Raw genomic sequence first — 13593 nt, 5'->3', positions numbered from 1 at the left:
AGACAATTAAGCCCTCCAAGGTGCCCCTCAAAGTCAACATCAAGGCCCTACACGGACAGAGGACAGACGTGTCAAGTGGGCCCTCTTCTAAGCAACAGAGACTCCTCCCAAGAAAGCCTGCCAGAGGAGGGTGGGCTACCGGATGCCCATGCATCTGTCTCTTAGAATAAACCGAGTGAGAGTTCCATCTTTGCTTTTGGGATTTAAGTCAAGCTATTCTATAGAAATTGTGCCAAGCCAGTGGGTGAAGTTGAATGCTGCTTTGTTTTCCTCGGTGATTTTAAAGGACATGGGTAGTTTCAATACGTCCCGCCTCCCCCATGACATTCCTGTGTTCTGCGAAAGCATGCCCTTGTGTCTCGGCTCCTGGAATATTTTGAAAAGTATTTAAGATATTTCTTTGTTATGTGCAACCCTGAATGCGGGTATCTTTATATATTTCATAAGTGCCTTGACTCTCTCTGCTGCTGGTCACAATTGCTTTTCGAAGAACCAAGTACAATGCTGCCCAAACAACAGGACGGAGCTTTCTTTTCGTTGGAATAAGCAACACGTTAACCCAGTTCCTAAGTCCTGTCTTTGCCTGAAGTCGACTTGACCAATATTTCATTGTTCATGTTGATCAGCAAAGGAAAATAAAAGAAAAAGTAATACATTTCCTTTTCTTTTTTTTCTAGATTAATACTTGGTAACAATAGTATTTTCACTTAACTTCAGTTGGCAACTAAAGCCACGTGTCAATTCAAAAACAGTTTTTGCTGTTCTTCCGGGAAATGTTTCCACAGTGAGAGCAAGTTGTCAGCAAACGCTTTTGGAGCGTCAGGCTGAAGCTGTGTCCCTGACGCTGGCCGGTGAGGGAGCGCGAGCGAGCGTCCTCCATCTGGACTGGGAAGGCCTGCCAGGTGCTCCCAATGCGCTGTGAGGAGGACGGCAGGTTATTTGGAACCCACTGTGTTCTTTTTCCGAGTTGGAAAAAGAGAGCTTCTGAAAACAGGCCCTTGTTTAAAGGAAGCCCCAGTTACTCCAACAAAGCTTTGAATGAATTCCCTTTCATGCAAACTGCTTGACAAAGACCGTTTGGCCCCAAGGAACCCGCTGAGGCCAGAAGCTGGAATCAACACCCCACAGAGGGTTCAGACAGTTCAAGACTCAGGACCTACTTAAAACATAACAGACTTTTACTGACCTTGGTCAGAACAAAATTTACCCGACAATGCAAGCGGAGGTCCTATGAAGATCCCCAGAACACCTGAACTGCCATGAATAACAGTCACTGAGCTCCGACAGGTGCCAGGAAAAGGTGACGATGCCACTTCCTGGACTCTGCTGCGCCTTTTGAGGTAGGTGCCATTACTATTGTCCTCATTTCACAGATGGGAAAATCGATGCTTTCTCAGGTTAGTTAAGTGCTGGAGCTCAACCCTGACCCCAGACGATCTGATCCATAACAAGGCCTTCGGGGTAGCCCTGCCTAGGCGGCCAGCAGGTAAAAATCTCTGCTGGCATTTACAGGAGGGCTGTTATGAATGTCACCCCAAACCCTTAAAAATGATTTAAGAAAGCCAATCTTATGAACTTAGAAAGCATTCGAGATATTATTCAGGAAAAATAATAAACTCAGCTCTGTGCTGCGTTGTGGTTGAGGGGGGCCCCTTGAAAAGGCAGAGGCAAGCCAGCACAGACCGGCAGGCACCCCTTTTCAGGGCGTCTCGCCTTTAAGGTACACCAGGTCCTTGCTTCACCCCAGGTCACTCGGAAATCCTAGAACCAATAACACGCGACACAAATGACTCGTTGTTCTGCTTCAAACAACAGCCAGCCTACTTAGAATACAAAGCACATTTGAGGAGGGAAAGCTGCCACCGCAGGCCACAGCCACTTGTTCCTGCAGGATCCCCAGCCTGGGTGAGCCACGGGGATTGCTTCCTGCTCGATCAAGTTCAAGTTCACGTTAAATGCTGTTTGATGGTAGCAATAGCACAGCGAAACTCGTGATTCATTCGTGTGACGCAGGGATGATGGGGAGACTTTTGAAGGCAGGGCCCCCTGCTCCTCCTTTTTGTTAACGCTTTTCACCGGAAGGCTTATTTGGGGCTTTGCCATCTCCATCCTTGCCTCTGCCCTGAGGAAGGGATGCTGGTGCAATAAGACACAGGATTGGGCTTTCTGAACCCACAGAGAGAGACACCTCCTTCCCGGCTTAAGTGGTGCCTTCCATCAGAGGAACTGTCCCAAAACTCTAGGGGTCTCAGGTGGGCAATGACTTTTCTGATAACCATGAGAAAGCAAGAATGCGAGAGAGATGACTCTTCCTATTTATTGTGTGGGGCCCAGGGCGGCAGGACTGGGAGCCCCATAATGGGGCTGCTCTATCCAGCTGGCCTGCCTGCTACCTCTTGCCACTTGCCTGGCATAACATCCCTCAGGGAGAGGTCTGCTGAGCTGGGTTCTCCTAGTTACCCCCGAGATAACTGAGCATGGGAGTGAAGTCATAGAATGATACCTCATTACACAGGTGTGCGTGATGTCTAATAGTTCATCTGACGTGGCGAGATGGAGCTGGTGGCTTGAGACGGTTGTCCCGTGAACCTGGATGTGGGATCTGATGTGGTAACCAGATGAGGTAATTCTGCTGGAGTTTCAAGGGTGGTGTGTTTGAGGGTGTACCAGGCTTGGCCAGCTCTCTCTCAGGGCTTCATGGAATACCTGTCAGACTCGTCTACCTCGAGGAAGTGGGGAAACCACAGAAGCTGCAATCTCCAAGCATTTCCTCAGTCTCAGGACCACGTCTGGGAAGGTCCTCTGGGGATATATTCTATGAGCTTACCTTAGTGAATGGTGACTTCTCAGTGGTGACAGTGTCGGAGGGCTGGTCTTCACCAGGCTTTGAGCCCCAACCCCTCCGGGACTACTGCCAGGAGGCTCTGACTGCTGGGGCGTACCCAGGATCCTCAACGGCAGACCGGGAGTGGGGAAAGTGGGGGCTGAATAAAGGGGGAGGAATGCAGGGTGGTCCTAGGGAGGTGCTTGCTCTGTGACCAGGAGGCTGGAAGTAAGTGGACACAGGAAACGTGCAGCCTCCCTCCAGAGGCTTGCGGAGAGGGGGTCCTCTCCCTATTCAAAGGCGCGTCTGTTTACAACAGAAGAGAGGTTCCCGCACTCAGAGTGCAAAGGGTTATTAGCACCAGCTCTTAACCTGGAGGGAGCAAGTGAGCCCCCTGTAAATCGAACTGTTCATCTGAAAAGTTTTCATTGGCCACCTGCTGCATGCCGTGAGCCTATTTGTGACTGGGTGTACACACACATTTCCCTGTTCTCACCAGCTTCTCAAAAGGGGACCACAACACCCACAAGCTAAGACCCCCGTTCTGCCCCAGGGAAGGGCCAAGTCAGATGGAGAAGGAGGTGGGTGCCAGGTGGGGACCCAGATACCTCCTTCTTTGCTGGCTCAGCTTTCATGTCCTTTGGGAACTATAATCAAACCTGCGAAAGGCAGTGATTGCTATCTGTTCCTCCAAACAATTATGTGGAACCGAATACTTTGATGGCAAATTTTACTTATAGGAGCTGGTAAGAAAAAATTCTGAGATGCTCTAAATTAATTCACAGTGGCCAGAATGTGAGAGAAAGAAAAGGAACTGTTAGCCTGTTAATGGCTGCGGACCAGCTAACAAAAGACTTCTCACGTTCCTGTTTGGCCTGTTTGAATTTCAGATTAATTTCCAGGTGGCTATTTCCGCAGATTATTTTAGTCAGGCACATCTAACTCCAGGAGGCCCGCCCCTCCCCCTGCCCCTCCACCCCCCCACCCCTTGTTTACAAGAGGACATTCCTAACAGCTGCCCGTGGCCAATCTGCAGGACGTTCCTTTTTGTGGACTCAGCTATCCCAGAGCATGCCCTCTTTTCCTTCCGCCGCCCCTTTGCCTATAGCTCCCTTCCCCCTGCTTGGTGTACAAAAGGCTTGCAAAACTGGAACACGGGCATGCTGTCTTTTCTCTGCAGCCAAGCTGCTGGAGGTTTAGACTCCATGCCCCAAGACTGGTCTTTGGGCTGCAGTTTTGGCTCAGGAAAACCTTACTTACAAAAAGAGTTTCAGCTGTGGGAGTTAACATTTTATAGTTTGACAGAGTGACGTAGTCGGGAGATCCTGGAAAGGTGCTGGACCTAGAGTCAGAAGACCCGGGTTTGAATCCTGGCTCTGCCATTTACTAGTTGAGCTATTAGCATGTTATCATTAGACCTCTGATGCAGAAGGTTGAGTTACTTACATGCTTCAGATAATAGTAAACCCCTCACTGGCCTGTGGGCCCCACTCAGGACCAATCCATGGCCAGCATCCTTGGACTTGTCTTTATCCAGAATCGCGTCCCCTGATAACCTCCATTTCCGTAGATCGCCGTCTGCCCATCACACAGATTTTTTCAACTCTCTCTCTCCAGTCCACCAGCAATTGCTCCTAAAATCCGCCATCCATCCTACCACTCTTTCAGGGCTCCTCACACCTCCCACTCTGTCCTCACTTCCCAGTTTACTGGGCCCAGATTTCCCACCCCAAAGGACCTCAGATTCGTGCTCCTTTGTGAGCTTATCACACTGCTGGCAGGCACTGACGACCAATTCGCACCTCTCTTCTCTCCTCCAACCCTGGAACCCACTCCTCACTCCACTCTCAGCTGATGACATTGCCTCCTACTTCTCTGGAACAACAGAAGCCATGGGAAGAAAACTCCCTAAGGCTCCCAGCATGTCACCTGTGTGCTCCACTCTCCTTAGAGGGACTCTCTCTGCTCCTGCCCTAGGTCAACCCTCCACCTACGTATGCACTTGACCCCACTCCCCTCGATGCCTTCAGGACTTCACATCCCTATTGTCCCTCCTCTCTTCCTTCTGCATCACCAATTTCCCCTCCCTCCTGGATTATTCTGTCCAGTGTAGACACTTGGTGTAACAGCTCCTAGCCTTAAAAATAAAGTCCCCCATGACGGCACCCCTGCCTCCAGTGTCTGCGCCACTTCTTGCTCCTGTTGTAGCAACATTCCTTGAAGAGGTGGTCACCACTTCCTCTGCTCCCCCACCCAGTAGTCCCCCACTCTGGACTACTGTTCCAGTCAGGCATTCATCCCCAACACCAGTGAGACTGCTCTTGCCAAAGTCACCAGTGACCTCTACATGGCCCATTTCAAAGTCAGTTATCGATCTGTATCTCAGTTGACCTATATCATCAGCACTTGGCATAGCTGACTGAGCCCCTGCCCTTGAAATACAGGGCCCAGCACAAATAACACCCCTGGTTTATTACAAAATCATAAGCATGGAATTCTGTAACATAACAATATCACACTCAAGCACACCATATGGCATTTTGGGTGAAATGTTCAAATTAAAACTATAAATTATTACACCCATATTATTACCCTAGCAACCCCACTCAAGCAGGCGTTACTTCCACCCCCTGTACTTCCTTCCCCCGCCCCCCTCCAGGTCTCCTCTCTCACTGCCTGCCTCCCACTGCTCCACTGGCCACGCCTCAGTCTCCCTCTGCTGCTCCTCCTCCTCCCCACACCCTGACACTCAAGTAAATGAAAACTTTATCTCAGTAGCTTCTAAAAGAGTCAAAACTCCATGGAGTTATTCTTGGTTCTTTTCTTTTCCTCAAACTCCACACCTAGTCAGTGAATCATGTAGTCCACATCTTCAAAATATGCCTAAAGTCTGAGCACTTCTCCCCATTTGTGCCCGGGCACCCCGAGGCCACCCTCCCTCTCTCCTGGAGGGCAGCAGCAGCGTCTTAACTGGCCCCCTGCTTTGACTCTGGCCTCCTCTCATCCATTCTTCATGCAGAAGCTGAAGGACAGTCCCTGCATCCTCTGCTTCCTTAGATCATCAGTGGCTTCCCATCTCAGGGAGGGAAGGACCTGGTGAGGCCCTGTGGGAGCTGCCACGTCCCCCACGCAGCTCCGCCCTTGTCCCCCACTGATTGTGCTCTGTCCAGGGAGCCTCCTGCTGCTGCTTGAACATGCCGACCATGCTTCTCTCAGTCTTTGTCCTGGCTGTTTCCTCTTTCTGGAAGGCTCTTCCCCCAGAAGAGCATGGTTGCTGTCTCACTCTCGCTCAGGTCTCAGCTCCCACATGCCCTCTTCAGTGGGTCCCCTCTTTTTCCCACTCAGGTAAAGTAGCAGCTCCCTCCACAACTCCCCATCACATGAAGCCATTTTCTTCATAGCACTCCATATTATTGCACATAATCTTATTTATTTCTTCATGTGTGTATGGTCTGTCTTCCCCACCAGAATGAAAGTCGTATGGTGGCTGAACTCCATCCCCAGCAGCTGGCAGGTGCCGTGCCAGCCACATGGTTGCCAGGGCTGCCACAAAAGGTTGTAGAGGCTGTTCAGCACACCGAACCCCAGGCTGTGGGGCCAGTGGGTGCTCCCTGCTCTCCATGCCATGGGGACACCCAATGCTCCCAACAGGTTGTCCTCTGCTGTTTTGCCACGCGTGCCCGTGGGTGGCTGTGGCTCTGTGATGGGTGGTCAGTGAATGGTCGTTCAATAAATGACTGACTGATAGATGTGCAGACATGTATTTATTTTCTTTTTTAAGATTTTATTTATTTATTTTTAGAGAGAGGGGAAGGGAAGGAGAAAGAGAGGGAGAGAAACATCAGTGTGTGGTTGCCTCCCGCGTGCCTCCTACTGAGGATCTGGCCTGGAACCCAGGCATGTGCCCTGACTGAGAATTGAACCAGCAGCTCCTTGGTTTGCAGGCCTGCGCTCAATCCACTGAGCTACACCAGCCAGGTGTATTTATTTTCTTCTGGGGACTTCATGCAAATTCCCTCCTTATGGCCTTATTTCCTTCATCTGTTAAGGGGCTAATTAATATCTAATAGTGTAGTTATGAGGGTTAAGTGAAACAGTTCATTCAAAAGCTGGCACAGATATTATTTCATTTGTATGAACTATCCAGAATAGATAAGTCTATAGAGGCAGAAATCAACTCTGTGGTTGCTAGAGCCTTGGGGGAGGAGGCAATGACGAGTGAGTGGTTAATGGGCAGGGGGTATCCTTTAGGTGTGATGAAAATATTTTGGTGATGGTTGTAAAACTTTTTGAATGTACTAAACGCCACCAAATTATGCACTAAAAATGGCTAAAATGGTGAATTTTTCATGATGTGAATTAGGTTATGTTATATGAATACCTCAACTTGAAAAAAAAAAAAACCCAAAACAGCACAGTACCCAGGACAGGGTAGGTGCTCAGCAGGGTTCAGATCTTTTGAATCCTGTGGTTTCCGTACTTCAAAAGCAAAACAAAACTCTAAAACTTCCTGACTCCTCGTTGTCCCATCACGGGTAGTATTCACTTTCCTTTCATTTATTTCATAAGTATTTACTATTGCCATTTTAGATATTGGGGACTTGAAGGGGAACAAGACAGACACAGACCCTACCCCCAGAGTTTCCAGGCTTATAAGAAGGCCTGTAAAATAAAGAGAAAATTGCTGTACCGTGTAGTCAGGGGGAAGGGGGAGAAGTGCCAGGGTCCTCAGGACACAGAGGATGGGAGGGGGGACCCAGGCTAGGAAGAGTTGGTTAGGGACAGCCACCTGTAGAAAGAGACACCTAAACCAGAGTCTGAGTGATGAGCAGGGCTGGGAGGAAAACCAGCCAGGTGGGGGGTGATAGACAAGTGGGGGGAGGAGCTGGAGGTGACGGTTGGGGGAAATCAGGGGTTTCCGGAACAGGGCATGTAGGTCCTGGGAGATGAGAAGGTGGTGGGTCCCAGGAGTGGAGAATGGGCTGGTGAGACTGGAGGAGACAGTGTGAAAGGTAGGCGCCAGAGGAGGCGGGAGAGGTAGAAAGGAACCACTGGTAGTAAGAGTTCAGATTCCATGCTGAGATATCCGGGGTCCTACAAGGTCCTCCACTTCTCAGCGCAGTTCCGGCTTACCCGCGTGCACCCCCAGGCACCGTCCTTGCTCGGTTGTGGCCTGAGGGTCCCTGTGAATTCTTGTGCCTGCATGGCTTAGCTCACGCAATCCTTCCTCCCGTAGATATTCACGGAGAGCCTGCTCTGTGCCAAGTGCTGGCCAACCAGAGACTGTCAGAACTTGGCTCCACACTGGGAGAGCTCCTGGGCTGGTGGGGGAGGCAGCACAGGAAGAAATCATTACGAGATAAATAGAGAAGTGCTGAGATAAAGCGTGGGCAGGGCGAGGAGGAGGCGGGGCTGGCCAGGGTAGGCAGAACTGGGTCTTCAAGGACAAGGAGTAGCGCAAAAGGGAGATGCAGAACCCAGCTTCATGGGGTCACAGGATCCTTGAGATCCAGATGAAGGCTTGCACCCTCTACACAGGTAAACACACATACACACCATCATTCCCCAAAGGCACATATACGCTCCCGAAAGTGTCTCTGAACTCACACTCCGCACTGACCTCCACATCCTCCCTACACACACACACACACACACACACATACATATTTCCAGGCAATGTTGAGTATCCTTGGTCCCTCTGGCTTTGCCTGGGAAGAATGCCAAACACCCAGACTCCTGGTTACGGCCCACCGCCTCCCAGGCCTGCACTGGTCACTCTTCAACTCTGGACTTTGCACCTGTCACCGGAAATTCACTGCTAATCTGGGCTGCCAGCCTGAGCAGCCTGCTGTGGTGTCCGCCCCTTCTACGACGCATTGGACCAGCCCCTCCCTCTCAGGATCCCAGCTGCACTAGCCCGTTCTCCCCCCCCCTCCTCCCCCACCCCATCCTGGGGGTGGGAGTGAGGCCTGCACCGATAGGCTCTCTGCGAAAGCTTGGGAAGACGTAGTTAGTTGGGGGGTTGCCAGCTGCCCAGCCCTCCGCCCTCCCCCCTTCAGCTTCAGCCCCACCTGCCGTGCCTGCGTCCTCAGGTGAGTCGAGCGGCAGTTCTGGCCCGCCCACTGCCTGCCCCGGCCGGAAGCTTCCTCCGCTGACTTGTACACAATTCTTACAGGTGGGGAGCAGAGGGGAAGAACTGGGGGGCTGGGAGGGAGAACCCACAAATCCCTGAGGGCTCCGGGGAGCTGGAAAGGAGCTACAGATTAGAGTGGGTGTGTATGTCTGAAGATCAGAGGGGCTGTGTGTTTGTTGGTGGAAGAAATGTGACCTGAGCGGGTGGGGCGGCATCATGTGGGTGTGGGTCTGTGTCCTTGGGAAGAATTCCCGGGGACCGGCAGGACGGAACGGAGTGGGAGAAACAGAAAGGTCAAAATGAATTCAGTTCATTTCAATGGAACAGAATCGTATTTTGGGGGGACTCAGTGCACATTGTGGGGCCCCCGGTAGGCACCTACTGAATGTTTGCTAATGAATGGCTGGACAACTCACCTCTCCTTTCTAACATCCCCTGCCCTACCCCCAGCCCCGGATTCACCCTCAGCTCCTTCCCACCCTCAGCTCCTTCCCTCCCTCAGCTCCCAGGCCCGCACTGCGCAGCCAGTGCCCAGCTCTCTCTGGCAGTCCCAGGGAACTGGTTAGTCAGCCTAGTCTTTGCCCCCAGGAGCTGCCCGTCTAGTAAACTGGCCAGTTCTGACTGTTATAGTTCACCAGAGGCCAGTGAAGGGGGTCACCCAGGGGGTCCTGCGCCAACCTCACAGGCTGGCATGGTCTGATTTGGCCTTGAGGGACAGCCGACTCCAAAAGCTGGTGGCTGGGAAGCCGGATGGGTGAAGTGGGAGGTTTCCGTGTGTGTGTGTGTGTGTGTGTGTGTGTGTGTGTGTGTGTGTTGGGGGGGATGCAGGGGAGGGAGCTGTGGAGAAGAGGAAGAAGAGTGTGGCCTGAGGGCCTTGTGCTGGATTGTGAGGCTGAGGAATTGGCATGCAGCGCTGGGTATGGGGAGCTTGTGAAGGATTTTGAAACAGGGACGTGATGGAGTCAGATTTGGGCTTTAGGCCCATCACTCTGGGGAATGGACTAGAGACAAGGAGAGACCAGGTGGGAGGTTATTGCAGGAGCTGAGGTACAAGGTGAAGGTGACTTGGACTGGGGCAGTGGCAGTGGGGTGCAGAGGAGGGGAATAGTCATTCCAGAGATGTTTAGAGGAAGAGCTGATGGACTTGGCGACAAGTCATTGGTCAGGAGGGGAGGTCTCGTTAAGGTATCGGTGTAAGGGACTATGGCGGCGTACTCCCTTAAACTAGGTGCTTCTCTCCTAGATTTTTTCTTACCCTGTATACTCCTCCCCAGGCACTCTACCTGCAAGTACCTGATTTTCGGCCCTAGCTGGTCCTCCTCCAACAGGTACTTCCTTAACCTAGGGACTCTTCCTCTAGATACTCCCCAGATTCAGGTGTCGCTCCCCACGCCCACTCCTGATTCAGGTGCTCCCCCTCCAGGTATTCCTGAGCCAAATGATCTTCCTCCAGATACTCCCTTAATTCAGGTGCTCCTCTAGATCTTCTCCAGCCCTAGTGATTCTCATCCAGATGATTTCCTGGTTCAGGTGGTCTATATTTGGCTGCTGCCTGAATGTAGCCGCCCTCCGAGGGCACAGGTGAATGGACGGCAGTGTAGCTGAAGGGCTGAGGGCAGAGGTGGGTTGACAGGGGCTCCTGACTCAGGAGCAGAGGGGCCAGGTCTGCCCTGGGTGGGGACTGGCACTGTCTTCCATGTGTGGTTTCCACTTTGGCTTGTTAGTTCTAAGCAATTGCTATTGCCCAACCTCCAGGAGCCAGGACTGCCTCTGTCCCCACCTCCCATCCTCAGCTTACCACGCAGTGTAGCAAACTGGGGCCTGGGCCCTGGTATCAGAGACCTGGGTTCAAGTCCTGGAACTTAGGCTGAGTTAGTTTCCCCTTCTGGGCCTCAGCGTCCTCATCTATATAGGCAGGGGATAATGTTTACACCCCACACCACAGATTTCTGCGGGCCTGATGCTGGGTGCCTGAATCGAAAGGTGTGTTCAGTGTAAGATCCAGCAATGATTTGCTTTTTCCAGCCCCTTCCAGAGCTGGCCCCTACAGTAGTCATTTACAAATAGCCAATTTCTCAGCTTGTTCCTCTCCTGTGAACAGCTGGCTATGGTGAGTTGTCTCGTCTCCAGAGTCTGTGCAGCACCCTGATGTGGCTGTGAGTGTGGCCCAAATGTGTGCCCTGTGGCCCCCACCCCAACAGCCACACATGTGCTTATGTTCCAGGATCTGTGCCCCAGGGCTGCCTGGCACCTGGGGATCTCCTTGGAGCCAGGGCCCGTCTGGTCAAGGCTAAGGCTCACCGGTGTCTTCCAGCCACTCCATGAGTGAGACCAACCAAAGTAAGTGGCAGTGGGCGGGAACTGAAGTGGGGCTGGTTTGAGGCTGGGGATGGGGCTGGGGCTGGGGCTGGGGGGCAAGGACCCTGCCCCCATTCCTCTCCGTTTCACCAGGGGGCTCTTCTGAGGCCCCATTCATAATGCTGTCCCTTTCTCTGCAGCCCTCGTGGGGCCCTCGGAGCTCCCCACAGCATCAGCCATGTCCCCTGGACCAGGCATAGCGGCCCGGACCTGGCCTGTGCTGCTGGGGGTTGTGCTTGGAGCTGTGGTCCTTTCTGTCCTCATTGCACTTGCTGCCAAATGCCACCTCTGCCACAAATACCTCACCAGCTACCAGCACCGCCGGCTGCCAGAGACAAGAAAGGGCATCTGCCCGGAGATGGGTGAAGATGAGGATGATGATGGCTTCATTGAGGACAATTACATTCAGCCTGGGGCAGGCGGGCTGGGGACGCAGGGTAGCAGGAACCACTTCTCCCTCTGAGCCCCTATCTTTGGAAGGCCCCCCCCCGCCCCCGCCCCTCGTGCCTGACAGCTTAAGGATGGCAAGTACTACGTGGGGCCTGTGGAACCTCAGGGACAGAGGTGGCTAGGGTTTAAGGGCTAACCAGGCATTGAGCAATTCTTCTCCTTTGACACCGGCCACCAAAGTGATAATGACCCTCTCTTGCTCCGTGACCCTCAATGGCTCCCTGCTCTTCTCAGGATAAAGCCGACCAGGAGCCTAACTATGGAAATAAGGCCTCTGCCAGCCTCTTGGCTTCCTTTCTTGCCTTTGCCTATTATCCTCCCTACTTAAGTAATTCTTATTACACACCAGATGATAACAGTTAGCAGATGAAAATCAATGTGCCAAGTTTCCTACTGAAAAATTTTCCCTGCCAATAAAGTGGATAATCCAAGTGGCTATAATATATTCTCTTTTTCGCAGGTATTACTAAATCTGTTTTCATGTGAAATAAAAATTAAAAGCTGCTCGTTTTTATTTTCCTGAACTGGACCTTACGCATGAAAATGTTCCTTGCCTCGCGGCTGGAAGACGCTGCTCCAGGGAGCCCCTCCCTCTCACAAAATCCTGTGAGCCTCTTCTCTACCATCATCTCCCATGCCACATTCTACCTTGACCTTGATTGCAGTTTGCACTTCCTCCTTGCTGTGCCTGTCCTTACAGCTGGACCGGGAGCTCTCTGAGGCCACAGGCTCTGTCTTACTTGTGTCCTCAGACTCTTGCACAAGGCAGGTGCTAAATATTTGTAAAGTTTGTTCAGTTACCTTGAGCTCAAGAGTAAGGTGAAAGGTAAGGGAGTGCAGTGGACTGTGGAAGACTCGATCAAGAAGTTGACAGGGGAAGAATAGGGTCACAGCTGCTGGTGGGGATACCGGAGCGAGGGAGTTGGTCATGCTTCTTTCGCAAGCCCTGGAAAGGAATCCTGACTTCTGCACAGTGTTAAAGAGACAGCTGACCGACAGCCCTGGCCGGTGTGGCTCAGTGGATTGAGCGCCCACCTGTGAACCAGGAGGTTACTGGTTTGGTTCCCAGTTGGAACACATCCCTGGGTTGTGGGCCAGGTACCCAGCTGGGGCAGGGGAACAAGAGGCAACCAATTCATATTTCTCTTCTCCTTTCCCCTCTCTGAAAATAAATAAATAAATGAATGAATAAATAAATAAAAATCTTATAAAAAAAAGAAGGGGACAGCTGACTGAGGAGGGCAGGAAGCAGATGGTTCCAGCAGTCGGAGGTCAGAATACCTTTAGCATTCTCATCTATGGGCATCAATGAGACTCCAGGTCTGGGACTCCTAAACTCTCAGTTCTGATTTTCAGGTGCTCAGGTGGGGGAATCTGATTGGCCCCATTTGAGTCCAGGATCCACCACAGATCCAACCGGCTGTGACCTATGGGAGCATGTGTGTGATTTGGGGAGCTCACCTGTTTGTTCCAGGTCATTCCCAGGCAAGGGGAAATCATGAGCCAGGCAGCCACCCACCTTGTGTCCACCCGGACACCGTGTTGGCCTTTGAGAAAAGAGCCAGCAGAGAAGGGAAGTGAGGAATAACGAATGCAGGGAGGAGCTTGGGAAAAAGGCAGGAGGCCAATGGGGCTGGAGCTGGAGCACAGTCTGAGGGGTGCCCAGGGCGGTGACAGAGCTGAAGAATGGGCCAGACCAGCTACAGCCTTTGCCAAGATAGCTTGCACTTAGCCTGAGAGCAACCTAGGCTCATCTGTAAACTTTTTGGACAAGAGAGTGATGAAATCATGACAGAAAAGTCGTTCCGGATGCTGCGTAGTGATGGGC

General features: G+C 51.9%; 1 protein-coding gene across 5 annotated transcripts; it reads left to right on the top strand.

The window, feature by feature from the left end:
• The first annotated feature begins 8763 nt into the window (after positions 1–8763).
• CUNH1orf210 (chromosome unknown C1orf210 homolog) lies at positions 8764–12269 on the top strand. Of its 5 annotated transcripts, XM_045859304.1 has the most exons (4): positions 8907–8999; positions 10232–10285; positions 11182–11297; positions 11456–12269. In XM_045859304.1, the coding sequence occupies exons 3-4, from the start codon at positions 11279–11281 to the stop codon at positions 11776–11778; spliced, it is 342 nt and encodes a 113-aa protein (XP_045715260.1). In that variant the 5' UTR covers positions 8907–8999; positions 10232–10285; positions 11182–11278; the 3' UTR covers positions 11779–12269. The 5 variants fall into 5 exon arrangements, with proteins under 5 accessions (XP_045715261.1, XP_045715259.1, XP_045715260.1 ...); XM_045859305.1 differs by lacking the exon at positions 10232–10285 and having other exon boundaries at positions 8764–8916; XM_045859303.1 differs by lacking the exon at positions 10232–10285 and having other exon boundaries at positions 8776–8999.
• Positions 12270–13593: the final 1324 nt, after the last annotated feature.

Source organism: Phyllostomus hastatus, unplaced genomic scaffold (genome assembly GCF_019186645.2).
Source record: "Phyllostomus hastatus isolate PE091 unplaced genomic scaffold, TTU_PhHast_1.1 phas_scaffold_182, whole genome shotgun sequence".
NCBI lineage: Eukaryota > Metazoa > Chordata > Mammalia > Chiroptera > Phyllostomidae > Phyllostomus > Phyllostomus hastatus.
This window is presented reverse-complemented; position numbering and strand designations above follow the sequence as displayed.